The 13,930-nt window shown below is 36.1% G+C and overlaps 2 protein-coding genes across 2 annotated transcripts; both read left to right on the top strand.

The window, feature by feature from the left end:
* The first annotated feature begins 201 nt into the window (after positions 1–201).
* On the top strand, positions 202–1,164 carry LOC131907780 (olfactory receptor 5L2-like). Its single transcript, XM_059258874.1, has one exon. It carries the CDS (start codon positions 202–204, stop codon positions 1,162–1,164), a length of 963 nt encoding a protein of 320 aa, XP_059114857.1.
* Positions 1,165–9,691: 8,527 nt separating this feature from the next.
* LOC131908278 (olfactory receptor 5D16-like) lies at positions 9,692–10,636 on the top strand. Its single transcript, XM_059259329.1, has one exon. It carries the CDS (start codon positions 9,692–9,694, stop codon positions 10,634–10,636), a length of 945 nt encoding a protein of 314 aa, XP_059115312.1.
* The last annotated feature ends 3,294 nt before the right edge of the window (positions 10,637–13,930 follow it).

Raw genomic sequence — 13,930 nt, 5'->3', positions numbered from 1 at the left:
AGGGGTATGCTGAGATATGTGGTTTTTGTATGAATCTGAACTATGCAATATTTTGAAATTTTTGTAATTCTGTTTTGCTTGTACTCCAAACATATGTTCTTGACATTAATTTTTTTCTGCAGTTAACATAAATCTCTTGTTTTTTCTTTTTCTCTTCCCAGAAGTAGCACATGGCTTTTCCTAAACTGCCATGTAGCAGTCATGGGTGAGGAAAACTGTACCTCTGTAACAGAGTTCATTCTTATTGGCTTTTCTGATGTCCCTGAGCTGGCTTTCCTTCTTTTCCTGGTGTTTCTTTTCATTTATGGAGTGACAGTCATTGCAAACCTGGGCATGACTGCGCTGATTCAGGCCAGCTCTCAACTTCACACACCCATGTACTTTTTCCTCAGCCACCTGTCCTTTGTGGATTTCTGCTACTCTTCCATCATTGTGCCAAAGGTATTCACTAACATCATTAACCAGGAAAAAGTTATTTCTTACCTGGGATGCATGGTACAATTTTATTTATTTTGTGCGTTTGCAGTCACTGAGGTCTTTCTATTGGCTGTAATGGCCTATGACCGCTTCGTGGCCATTTGTAATCCACTACTGTACATGGTCATCATGTCCCCAAAACTCCGCATGGTACTGGTGTCTGGCTGTTACCTCTATGCATCAGTGTGTTCTCTGATTCACCTGTGGTTAGCCCTTGAGATTCCATCGTTTAAGTCAAATGTGATCAACCACTTTTTTTGTGATCTGCCTCCTCTCTTAAGTCTTGCTTGCTCTGATGTTACCAAGAATGAGTTATTCCTGTTCATCATTGTCAATTTCAATGAGATTCTCACCATTGTGATCATCTTCACCTCCTATTTGTTTATTCTTGTCACCATCCTGAAGATGCGCTCTGCTGAGGGGAGACGTAAAGCCTTTTCCACCTGCGCCTCCCATCTCACTGTCATCACTGTCTTCCATGGAACAATCCTTTTTATTTATTGTCAGCCCAATTCTGGCAATAGTCTAAATGTTGATAAAGTAACTACAGTGTTCTATACTGTGGTCATTCCCATGCTGAACCCCCTGATCTACAGTCTGAGGAATAAGGATGTGAAAGAGGCTCTCAGAAAAGTTTTAGAATCTAAAAAGAATTCTTTCCTAGATTTTTTTTCTCACAAGACTTAAGGATCTATTGTGATCACCCATATATTTACAAATATATGAGCTGAATATGAAGCATAGAAAAAATAGCTAAGATACTTATAAATGAATCTTAGTATTCATATATCTTTGTGTGTTCTCTATTTGCAAAAGTAGGAATGAGATTTTTCAAAGGTTGTATTTATGTGTTGTTCTTTATTTTGTAGTATTTTAAACTGATATGAGATATAATGTGGAACAGGCACCATTTTTTTCATTTTTGTAAACCTTCATTATAGCATAATTATGGAATACATGATCCATCTAAAAACTGACTTCCTGATACTTTACAATGAATAACAACACTTTGTCAAGCAGTTTATACACAAGTATCTGGAGTTTATACACTAGTACATATTATGTATACATTAGGCTTTTTGATACTTCATTTAGTCTTTTGTATTTGTATTACTAAATTATTTTTAGAACTTCCTTTAGTATCTGTTTTAGAAAAATGAATGCAAGAATAACATTTATTCATAAGAATATAGGACATATTAATTACATTTTATAACTCATGGAGCTTTGGATTCCTTTTTGTTTTTAATCCTTTGTATTATTTGTCTTTGTGTTTCTCTGTATTGAGTTTTACTATCATTGGATTGGATTATCCATGTCTGCATTTATGGCTTATCACTGACTTCATACTATATCTTCAATAGAGTGAAAGTGAAGCATGTACTTTACCTCTAAGTGCATCTCCAATCTCCATTAGTGCTTTACATATGTACTTGACCTTAAAAAATGTTCCTTTGTCACTCTTTATAACTACCTAACTCACATACCTTCATGCAGTGACTCATGTTTCATGTCTACTATATAGACATATATACTATATGATTCATATCAATTTCCACCTCATGTTTACCTGTTCAAGTAAAATGTTTATCCTAGTATCTATAAAATGTCAGAATAAAAGTTGGATTAAGTTTAAGAAAGTAAAAATTGGTATTTTGACCTTGATTTTAACTTTGTAAGCAATTTATTTCTTCAATCCTTGGTGTTCTCTGTGTTAACATTAGTTATTTTTGTTATCCTCATGGTTCTTCAGGGATGGGCAGCAACCTCCATTGAGAGGTTTTGTGGCCACTTCATTCTCTCAGGAAAAGAACATAGACTACCACATGGAAGACAGAGTGGTATTGGCTTCCTGAAATGGGGGATTCATCTGTCTCCATGGGAAGTGAAAGCATTGACATTTAAATCCCAAATTTAATCTATCCTGACTAATGTTCATCAATTGTACCAGCCGATAACTATATTTATAGAAAACATTCATGCATATCTATGCTTCCTGAAATGTCACTACCTGTGCTATGTATAGATAATGTATACTCATGGACATTTGTGTTCAGATACAAAAATAAATTTTACCATTAAAGTATGATTTATTAAATTTTAGAAGTAAATTTTATTATATAGATATGCATGAATATTTTCTATAAATATAGTTATCGGCTGGTACAATTGATGAACATTAGTCAGGATAGATTAAATTTGGGATTTAAATGTCAATGCTTTCACTTCCCATGGAGACAGATGAATCCCCCATTGGGCCCTCCTTGTTACCTAGCCTTCTGGGGCTGTGAATGTGACATTATTATCCTTTAATTTATTGTCAATATCCACTTATGAGTGGGTATACATTGTGTTTGTCTGTCTGGGTCCGGGTTACCTCACTCTGAATGAGTTTTTTTCAAGTTCCATCCATTTGCCTTCAAATTTCCTGGTGTCACTGTGTATATCAGCTGAGTAATACTCCATTATGTAAATGTGCCACATTTTCTTCAGTTTAGAGGCATCTGGATATTACAAATAAAGCTGCTATGAACAAAGTTGAGCATATGTCCTTGTGGTATGAATGAACATCCTTTGGGTATATGCCCAAGAATGGTATCACTGGGTCTTGAGGTAGACTGAGTCCCAATTTTCTGAGAAACTACCATACTGATTTCCAAAGTGGCTATGAAAGTTTGCACTCCCACCAGCAATGAAGGAGTTCCCTTTATACCACATTCTCTTCAACATAAACTGTCATTTGTGTTTTTTATCTTAGCCATTCTGCCAGGTGTAAGATTGAATCTCAGAGTCATTTTGATTTGCTTTTCCCTGAGGGATAAAGATGTTGAACATTTCTTTAAGTGTTTCTCTGCTATTTGAAAATCTTCTGTTGATTACTCCCTGTTTATGTTTGTATCTTAGTTTTAATTGGATTATTTGGTTTTTTGATGTCTAGTTTCTTGAGTTGTTTATATATTTTGAAGATCAGTCCTCTGTCAGATGTGGGGTTGGTGAAGATCTTTTCCCATTCTTTAGGCTTCCATTTTGTCCTATTGACAGTGTCCTTAGCCTTGCAGAAGCTTTTCAGTTTCACATGGTCCCATTTATTAGTTGTCAATCTTAGTGTCTGTGCTACTGGCATTCTATTCAGGAAGGTGTCTCCTGTGCCAATGTGTTCAAGGCTATCACCTACTTTCTCTTATATCGGGTTGAGTGTAACTGATTTTATGTTGAAGTACTTCATCTACTTGGACTTCAGTTTTGTGTAGGGTGATAGATATGGATCTATTTATATTCTTCTATGTGCCAACACAAAATTATGCCAACAGCATTTGCTGAAGATAATTTCTTTTCTCCATTGTATAATTTTGGCTTCTTTAACAAAAAATCAGGTATCTCTAGGTGTATGGATTTATGTCTGTGTCTTTGATTCCATCAAGTAGAAATCTGAAACCAGGGAAACTCCCACAAATCTACAAAGATGACTCCAGCTAAGATCCTTAGCAATTAAGAATACATAGCCTGAACTGGCCAGCTCCTGTAATCAGATTGGTGACTACACCAATTGTCATCAAAGAACCTTCATCCAATAACTGATGGAAATGGATGCAGAACTCACTGACAAACATTAGGCCAAACTTGAGTAATCCTGCTGAAGAGAAGAAGGGAGGATTGTAGGAGCCAGAGGAGTATACCACAGAAAAACCATAGGAACAACTAATCTGGCTCATAGGAACTCACAGAGTCTGACACAAAAACCAGGGAGCCTGCATAGAACTGACCTAAGCCTTCGACATATGTCTGACAGCTGTATAGCTTGGTCTACTTGTGAGACTCCTAACAATGGGAACAGGGTTTGTCCCTAATGCTTTGGCTAGATATTGAGAAGCTCTTCCTCGTACTGGGTTGCTCTGCTCAGCCTAAATAAAAGGGGAGGTTCTTAGTCTTAAGAAAAGTTGATAAGCCATGCTTTGTTGATATCCATGGGGGGCCTGCCTCCTTCTTAACAGAAACAGAGAGGGAGGGGATTGATAGTGAAAGGGAAGAGGGAATGGAAAGAGATGGGGGAGGAGGACTACGGTTAGGATGTAAAATAAATAAGTGAATTTTTAAAAATGTTAATGCTTATTTCAAAAATCAGGCCAGGAAACAACACTTGCTTCCATCTTATCATATATTTTGTCCTGGATTTTTGTAGCTGAAATAATATTTTTCTGTCCATTACTATTTCATCCCACTCCAAAGGCCTAGGTTTTGTGCTTTTTACTGTGCAAACAAAACCTGGGAACATAAAAAATATGATGGGTGATACTGTCCACTATAAACATTATTAAGGTAATTCTTGTGCTGAGTGCATTCTTTCTCCTAATATATTAATATCCTAAGAGAAATATACTGATATTGAGAATAACAACACGTATTTCATATGCAGCAAACAAAGGCAAGTACCCTGTTTAATAGTACTGATATGAGAAATTCACAATTGTATGGAATCTACATTTTACTTGGAGAGAAAGCCATTAGACCATATTCAAGGATAAATTCCTCAAACTTTTTGCAGGACAAAAATTAAATAATAGCCAATTCACAGAAATTACAAATAGCAAATAAAATGAACTTGTTTTAGAGTTAAAAATATTTCAAATGAAAGTCACACCTGAACAAAATTTTTGTTTTGAATAAGAAAAATAGATACATAGTTTGATGAGATGTTCTGTAAGTATGCATACATGGAAAACTTGAAAGATACATCATAGATGCATATATAGATAGAAGATGGTAAAAAAATATACAGTGAAAGTGAATGGAGCTAATTCTCATGGAGAAAACATTATGGACTACTTTTAAGAATGTGAACATGTTTATATAAGCAACATGAAGTTACTTGGACTTACAAATTTGGAATAATTTCTCATTATAACATTTACATATTTTTTGTAACTTTGTTTACACATCAACAATTAGTCAAGAATTTTGAATTTAGTAGAGATGTTATGTGGAATGTAAAGAGTCATTGTGGCTCAGTGAACCTGGATCATCAATTATGCAAAGGAAAGGCCATTGTGTGACCAGTAATATTTTAAAAATAGAGAAGCATTATTTTTACATTTACTTAAAATTACATATAATATATAAGTACACATCTTTTATTTTAATTGCAATATAATTACATCAACTAACCTCTTCCCTTTCTTTCATTCAACACTTTCCATTCTCCTGACTCTTACTTGAATCAGTGGCCTCTTTTTCTTTAACATATATATCTATATCTATCTATAAATATCAAATGACATATTAATTTTTAGAACTAATTTTATTATATAGACTATCATACATGGATATTCCTCAAATTCCTCAAATTTCATAAATATATATATATATGCGATTGAGTTTGGTTTTGTTGCTTGTGTGTATAAGATTTCAGAGATGACCACTTTGTATTTGATAATTAACTGTGGGGCTTATGGTGGTTTGAAAGAAAATGGCTCCCAAAGAGAATAACACTATTAGGAGGTATGGCCTTGTTGGAGGAAGTGTGTCATTGTGCAGACAGGCTTTGAGGTCTTTTTTGCTCAGGCTTCACTCAGTGTAACAGTCAGTTGACTTCCTGTTTCCTGCAAGATATAGCATTCTCAGCTCCAGCACCATATCTGCCTTTACACCACCATGCTCCCCATTTTGAAGATAATGGACAGAATTTCTAAAACTCTAAGCAAGTAACCTCAATTAAATGTCTTCCTTGTAAGAATTGATGTGGTCATTGTGTCTCTTCACAGCAATAAAAAAACCTAACTAAAACAGTAGTTGGTACCAGGAGTAGGGTATTGCTGTGACAGGCCTGGCCATGCTTTTGTTTGGAGTAATAAGGACTTTGGTACTTTGGGTTAGGAAAGCAGTGGAGTGCTTTAAACACTCTTAATGGGGCATACTAATAGGAGCATGGAAGACAATGGTGCTGATAATTATTTGAAATGTCAGCAACTGCCTCAAGAGGTTTCAGATAAGAATTTTAGTATGTTTCCTAGAAATCATTTCTGTGATATTTTTGGTGAAGGAAGTGGCTGCCTTTTGTCCTTGTCCAAGGAGTCTGCCTGAGGCTAAAATGAACAGTTTTGGATGAATTCTGATGGCAGAAGAATTCTCAAAACAGCCTCATACAGACCCTTTCATGTGGATATTCGTGGAGACTTTAATGATGATATATAATGAAAAGGCCCAAGCTGAGCAAGGAAAAATATATGAGGAGAAAAAGATTACCAGGAAGAAGAATGGAGCTAAATCCTTTGTTCAAGGAGATAAACAGATTAAGACATTGAATGAAGGAAGTGGTGACATCAGGCTAACATCCCACCCAGCTAAGTTTCCTACTTGTAAAAAAGAACTGTAGAAAAGCTTAGAGATAGGTGTGGTGGAGCACACCTTTAATCCCAGCACTGGGAAGGCAGAGGTCAGCAAATCTCTGAGTTTGAGGCCAGCCTAGTCTACAGAGAAAGTTTCAGGAGAGCCAAGCTTAGGCATCGAAAGACAGAAGGCTGGTAAAGATGTAATTGAATGAGGAGGTCATGTTCCAGCCCCAGGCAAGCAGCAGAACTTGGTAGCTTTGGCCAAGTGGTTCTAGCTTTAGAGTTAAGGATAGAAGAAAGGAGTTATGAAATAAAGCCTCTGAGGCCAGACATGTGTCAGGGGTGTCTCTGAATGGTGGCCATTGCGTGAAACTGTGAAGCTGAAGCCTGGATTGCCTTGGAGAAACCAAGATGGTAGAGATGCCAGAGTTGTGGGATATCCTCCAAGGAGAGCTGCTAGCTGGCAGTAGAACCAGCACAAGAGAAAAAAGTATGTTGAAGTCAATGAAGTTAAAAGGGTTTGGAGAGCAGAAGAACATTTTGATGCAGTGTTTGGAGTTTGCCCAGATTGATTTTGATCTCACTGTGCTCCTTTCTATGCATTTTGAAATGGTAATGTATATCCTGTGCCATTATATGTTGCAAGTGTGTGGTCTGACTTTTTATGTAGCTTTTAAAGGGGATCAAGTTAAGAGATTGCCATGCGTCTCAGAAGAGACTTTGGACTTTGAAATAAGTTTGAGACTGTTATAGACTGTGGGGATTTTGAGGTTGAACTAAATGCATTTTTGCATTATGATATGGATATAAGCTTTTTGGGGCCAGGAAGTAGAATGTGGTAGTTTAAAAGAAAATGGCCTCTCAAAGGGAGTAGCCCTATTAGAGGTGTATACTTGTTGGAGAAAGTGTATCACTGTGGGCACAAGCTTTGAGGTCTCTTTTGCTCAAGCTTCCCTCAGTGTGACAGTCAATGGACTTCCTATTGCCTGCAAGATGTAGTACTCTCAGCTCTAGCACCATATCTGCCCACACACCACCATGCTTCCCATTATGATGTTAATGGACTGAACCTCTGAAACTGTAAGCAAGCTACCTCAGTTAAATGTTTTCTTTATAAGAATTGTTGTGGTCATGGTGTCTTTTTAATCTCTTTATAGCAATAAAAACTTAACTAAGACAGGGCTCATTCCTGGAAGAGACTAATTGTCCCTCCCTCAGCAATCATTAATTGCCTATAGTTATTGAGAACTATGGAACTGAAAATAGAATTGCAGATGACATTACCAATGCTAATACTCACAGGAAACACTTCCAAAGATGCTTCAGTGTTCCATGAAACAGCAATTACTTCATAAAACAATATTTAACTTTAATTGCTTATTCTGATGTCACAAGAGAATACCACAGCTAATTATTTGTTGACTATAATGCCAGGGGAATCGGTAGTAGGAATAATAATAGAGTTAATGTCTCCCTCAAATAAGCTCTCTCTACAGAGGCAGGAAGGGACTGCACCTACGACCAACAGGTTTGTCTGCAGGTCTTAGAAAATAGCGGTATTTTTCATGTGAGCTATGTAGAACACAAGATGGCTTTTTATCACTACATTATAAGAAATATGACTTAGGAGAAATTTTGAGCCACTAAAGGCATTTGCATCTGGATATTTAAGGACCAGAAGTCTACTCTTAAAAGTTTTATTGAAAAGACCTTGTTAAGTTATATGCATGTATTTGGAGAAGATACGCCATAAGTGTTTTCAGGAATGTGTTTCTACTTACATATGTGAAAATTTAAAATAAATTGTAGTTCAGATAGACATTTAAATTGTTGCACTAAAACAAATAAAGTACACATTCCAAGAAAACAAAATGAAGAAAGACTTCAATAGACTCTTACATTTTCTTCACAGGAATGGAGGGATTGAATGAATATTCTAGGTGATTTATAGGGAGAAGAAAGAAATGCATTAGAAAGACACGCCATTGTCACAGTTTGTGAGCTTTATTCGGAGATGAGAGAATTTCCTTCCTTCCAATCTGTGTATTTAGCTCAGTGTAGATACTCAGAATTGTTTTGCAGCCATCATCATACTCAGTAGACGAATTTCCATAGTTTTTGACTTGTTAAATATAACAAGCAGAGATAATCTAAAAGATAATCAAAACGATTAAGAAAATTGAGTGTGAGAACTGGATTTTATCATTTCATATGCTGAAATCTTTCTGAAAGGCAAATGACCATTTGACTGACAGTGAAAAACCTTAACAGACTCTTGCATTTTTTTTTCCTATTGAAAAGTTTTGGTAAGCTTCACTTTACAACAATAAGAGGCAGCACAAAAGGTAACTTACTTTACAATAAAAGCAAAAATAATCACTGAGTTTGCTAGGCATGACATCTAGTCCGTACAAATAATATTAATTTTACTGTGATTGCAAGTGACATTGGCGATGTTTAGATACCACAGCATCCAAAAATATTACTAAAAAGTAGTTGTTATTGGTGATACTTTCTATACTTCCTTATTTCATTAAGAAATTCAGGACCATTAAAATAAATTATTTCATTTGGCTAACCTTTAGGAGATGCTGCATGTTTGATCACATTTTTATCTAAGTTTCTTAATCATTGTATTGTGCAATAATGATTTTAAATCCTATTTAGGAATATGATTAAAACCATCCAATCATTCATCATATATTAATAATTTAATTCTGAATCTCTATTTATTCTGCTTTGATATTTCAACATCTCAAAATCACAAAAAGGGATATTTTTTGTTTCACCTTTAGGCATGCAGGCAGTTCATTAGGCATGCTTTATGTGTGAACCTGTTCTCCTGTTTTATTTCCAAGATCGATTTTCGGATCTCACCAGAAGGAATCATGTTTCTGACAGACATAAATCTAACTTCTGAGGCCAAGTTCACCCTCTTGGGATTCTCAGATTACCCAGAACTGCGGGTTCCCCTCTTCTTGCTGTTTCTGGCAGTCTACAGTTTCAGTGTGGTGGGGAACCTGGGAATGATTATGATCATCAGGATCAACCCCAAACTGCACACTCCCATGTACTTCTTCCTCAGCCACCTCTCCTTTGCGGATCTCTGCTATTCTTCCATCATTGCTCCCAAGATGCTGGTGAACCTTGTTGTAGAAGACAGAAGCATTTCATTTTTAGGGTGCATAATGCAATTCTTTTTCTTCTGTACATTTGTCGTCACTGAACTAATTCTGTTTGCTGTGATGGCCTATGACCGCTTTGTAGCTGTCTGCAACCCCCTGCTTTACACAGTTGTCATGTCTCAGAGGCTCTGCGCCCTACTGGTGCTTGGGTCGTATGCGTGGGGTGTGTTGTGTTCCTTGACACTCACCTGTTCTGCTTTAAAGTTATACTTCCGGGGTTTCAACACAATCAACCACTTCTTCTGTGAACTATCCTCCCTGATAGCCCTCTCTTGCTCTGACTCTCATCTCAGCCAGTTACTTCTGTTCATAGTTGCCACGTTCAATGAGATAAGCACACTGCTCATCATCCTTACATCGTATTTGTTCATTATCGTCACTGCCCTGAAAATGCATTCAGCTAGCGGGCACCGCAAAGTCTTCTCCACCTGTGCTTCCCACATGACAGCCATCACCATCTTCCACGGTACCATCCTCTTCCTCTACTGTGTGCCCAACTCCAAGAACTCCAGGCACACTGTCAAAGTGGCCTCTGTGTTTTACACAGTGGTGATCCCCATGCTAAACCCCCTGATCTACAGTCTGAGAAATAAGGATGTCAAAGACACAGTCAGCAAAATAATGAATGTAAGATATCTTTCTCAGTGACTCTAAGCTTTAACATACAGTTAATTGTGTTACTGAAAAATCTGTTTGGTTTTCAAATGAGTGAACTGTGTATTAACCATTCATTTTAAAATTTCTTTAGATTTTTTTTTTAACAGACATAACATTTTCAGTGAACAGCTGAACAGCTGATAATATGCTTCTCCTAAATTTACCCTACCAATTTGGTTGACCTTGACTTTAGTGTTTGTCTTTAATGTTTAGTGTAGTTTATTTTATAGAATGATTTTGTGTAACAAATGAAAATGTACGAGACATATGAGATATATTATATGCATTTGGCACCATCTTACACTGTCAAACATTTATTCTTTATGACAAATTTAGCTGGAGTGCTAAATGATTTCCATTTCCAGACTGTGGATTTAGTAAAAATAAATGGTAGATAGGAAATGATGGTTTCATCTTTACAGGACCTCCAAATCCAGAGGTGTTAAATGTCTATCTATCTATCTTATCTATCTATGTATCTATCTATGTATCTATCATTCTATCATCTATCTATCTATCTATCATCTATCTATCTATTGTATGTGTATGTATGTATATGATTTTTAATCCTGCTTATCAGAGAAAATATCCAGAGGTAGAGTTTAATGGGGACACTTGAACATTCTCCACATCATGACTTTTTTGATAGCTGCCATTCAGTGGTTCAGTGTAGCTGCTATAAGCATTTAGATCTAATTGGCTTGGTTGCACATAAAAAGTATACTAAATTCTCACTTCTTTTTCTCAGTTTATTTAATTTTTTTGTTTTTATTTTTTTCAAGTTAGGGTTTCTCTTTGTAGGCCAGCCCAGTCTCCTGGACTCACTCTATAGACTAGGCTGGCCTCAAACTCAAGAGATCCACCTGACTCTGTCTCCTCCCAAGTACTGTGATTAAAGGTGTGTGCCACTCCACCCAACTTAAATTCTCACTTCCAATTTTAGCCTAAACAGAGAAAAGAAGACCAAGTATATTGTTTACGGTAGAAAAGGTTGATATTCCTGTAATTATTGTGACATTTTTCATTAAAAATCTCAAAGAGAAAATGTTAGATTTGGAATTTTATATTTATCTTTTTTTTTTTTTTTTTTTTTTTTTGGTTTTTCGAGACAGGGTTTCTGTGTGTAGCTTTGGAGCCTCTCCTGGAACTCACTTGGTAGCCCAGGCTGGCCTCGAACTCACAGAGATCCGCCTGGCTCTGCCTCCTGAGTGCTGGGTTTTAAAGGCGTGCGCCACCACCGCCCGGCTATATTTATCTTTTATTAGATTGCCCTACATTTCTGTTGCATTGCATAGAATATAATGGTCTCATAGTCTACATTCCCTATGTCTGGATCACAGAGGTATTGAGAGACTTCTTCTTCTTCTTCTTCTTCTTCTTCTTCTTCTTCTTCTTCTTCTTCTTCTTCTTCTCTCTCTCTCTCTCTCTCTCTCTCTCTCTCTCTCTCTCTCTCTCTGACAGTGTTCTGTACACCAGGTTGTCCTGCAGCTCAGAGATCTGCCTGCCTCTGGGATTAAAAGTGTATGCCTTCATGCCTGGCTTTTTCACTTTTTCAATTGATTGATTACCTACTGCAAGAGTAGAAATATAGTAAAAGGTTTTTATGTTATTTTTCTTAAAATCAATAAAATAATAATGAATTACCACTTTCAACTAATGAATTGTTGTTTTTTCCAATGTGAATAGTGACTATATGTTTTCTTTAAAAAAGAATGGTGCCAAGTAACCTTTTACTCTGATAAATAATATTTTTAAAATAATAATTTAATTTTTGATCTTCTACAATCAAGATAACAATTTAGAAATTGGCCTATATAAACAAACATGTTTAGTAAACACTTAATGAAAATAATGATATTTTCATTCTGTGACCTTCAATTTCAAGGAACCTGTGACAGGGCAAATAACTAACATATAGAACTTGATTTATTTTTGTGGATTCAATTTTCATTCCTATGATGCTTAAAATATTTACATTTGAAAAAAATACTAAAAACAGTTTCAAGTGTAAACATGTTTGTTTCATATTTTTGATTTCATATTTTTATACATTTAAATTGAACCAATATCGAACTGGAGAGATAGCTCAATGGTTAAGAGCACTTAATGGTCTTGCAGATAATCTGATTTGGTTCTCAGGACCCACATGGTGACTCACAACCATCTGTATCTCCATCCCTAAGGTATCCAATCTTCTCTTCTCAAGATCTCTGGCACTAAACATGCATGTTGTATAAGTACATATATGCAGCCAAACACTCATTCACATAATATAAAAATAAACAAATCTTAAGTAAATTGAAAATAGACAAAATTTTCAGTTTATGTCACAAATATTTCATGCCCAACATGATTAAACTGAAATGAATTGATGTGAGATTTCATGACATTTCTCCTGCCTATGACTCACACTTAAATTATACTTACATTCTATGTGTATTTTTTTGTTAAACTTCTGAATATCTCCTGTGAAACTTACATTGTATGGAAATCGATGTTTACTTATTCTTATTTATAACAATAACTAATCTAGCCATGATTGCCTTTATAGAATATATTGGTAAGAAGACAGGATTCTGAAAAATGACCTTGCTCAGTCAGTTGGTCAGCCCAGAAGGAATGTTTGCAGAGACAGCTGTCTCCTTTAAAGCAGACAATTCAAGGAAAGAATGCAGAACTGCCCTGGCAACCTATGGCTACATCCTAAACCCAAGGAAAGAGAAACTGCGGAAATGCCATAGCCTCTTGTGGATAAAAGCAATTCCCTTACCCCACCCCCATAAGGAGCCACAACCAGCTTTTCTTCCTCACAGGCAACCCTTTTCCTGTGAAATAATGTCCAGCCTTCACAACTTAAATAAATAGTCCAGTCTGTTGAGATCAGGCTCTGGTCTCTTTTCTGTCTTTAGTCTCCTCATGTTGCCTCAGAAATCAAACATACTCTAGTCCTATGAATTGTTTCCATTAAATATTTTGTTAAGTATTAAAAACTCATAAAATACATCTTGAAATGTATTCCCTAATCATATCTATTAAGGTGCCATTTTATTAGTTGGTGTGGAATAATCCTCTTCTATTCTGTAAAGATTGTCACTTGAATTGGTTTAATAAAATGCTGATTGGTAAGCAGCCAGGCAGGAAGTATAGGCAAGGAGACCAAAGTAAGATGATGGGAAGGAGAAGGGCAGAGTCAGGAGTTGGAGGAGAACTCAGAGGAAGCAGGAGATGAACGTGCCATGCTAATAAACATATCACCATGTGACAAAGTGTAAATAAGAAATATGG

The sequence above is a fragment of the Peromyscus eremicus genome, chromosome 4, assembly GCF_949786415.1.
Source record: "Peromyscus eremicus chromosome 4, PerEre_H2_v1, whole genome shotgun sequence".
NCBI lineage: Eukaryota > Metazoa > Chordata > Mammalia > Rodentia > Cricetidae > Peromyscus > Peromyscus eremicus.
The sequence above is the reverse complement of the archived record's forward strand: the minus strand, read 5'-3'. Positions and strand labels throughout refer to the sequence as shown.

What these genes read in the sequence shown, in the direction of transcription:
- LOC131907780 (XM_059258874.1), top strand. Translation starts at nt 202, where the DNA reads ATGGGTGAGGAAAACTGTACCTCTGTAACAGAGTTCATTCTTATTGGC.
- LOC131908278 (XM_059259329.1), top strand. Translation starts at nt 9,692, where the DNA reads ATGTTTCTGACAGACATAAATCTAACTTCTGAGGCCAAGTTCACCCTC.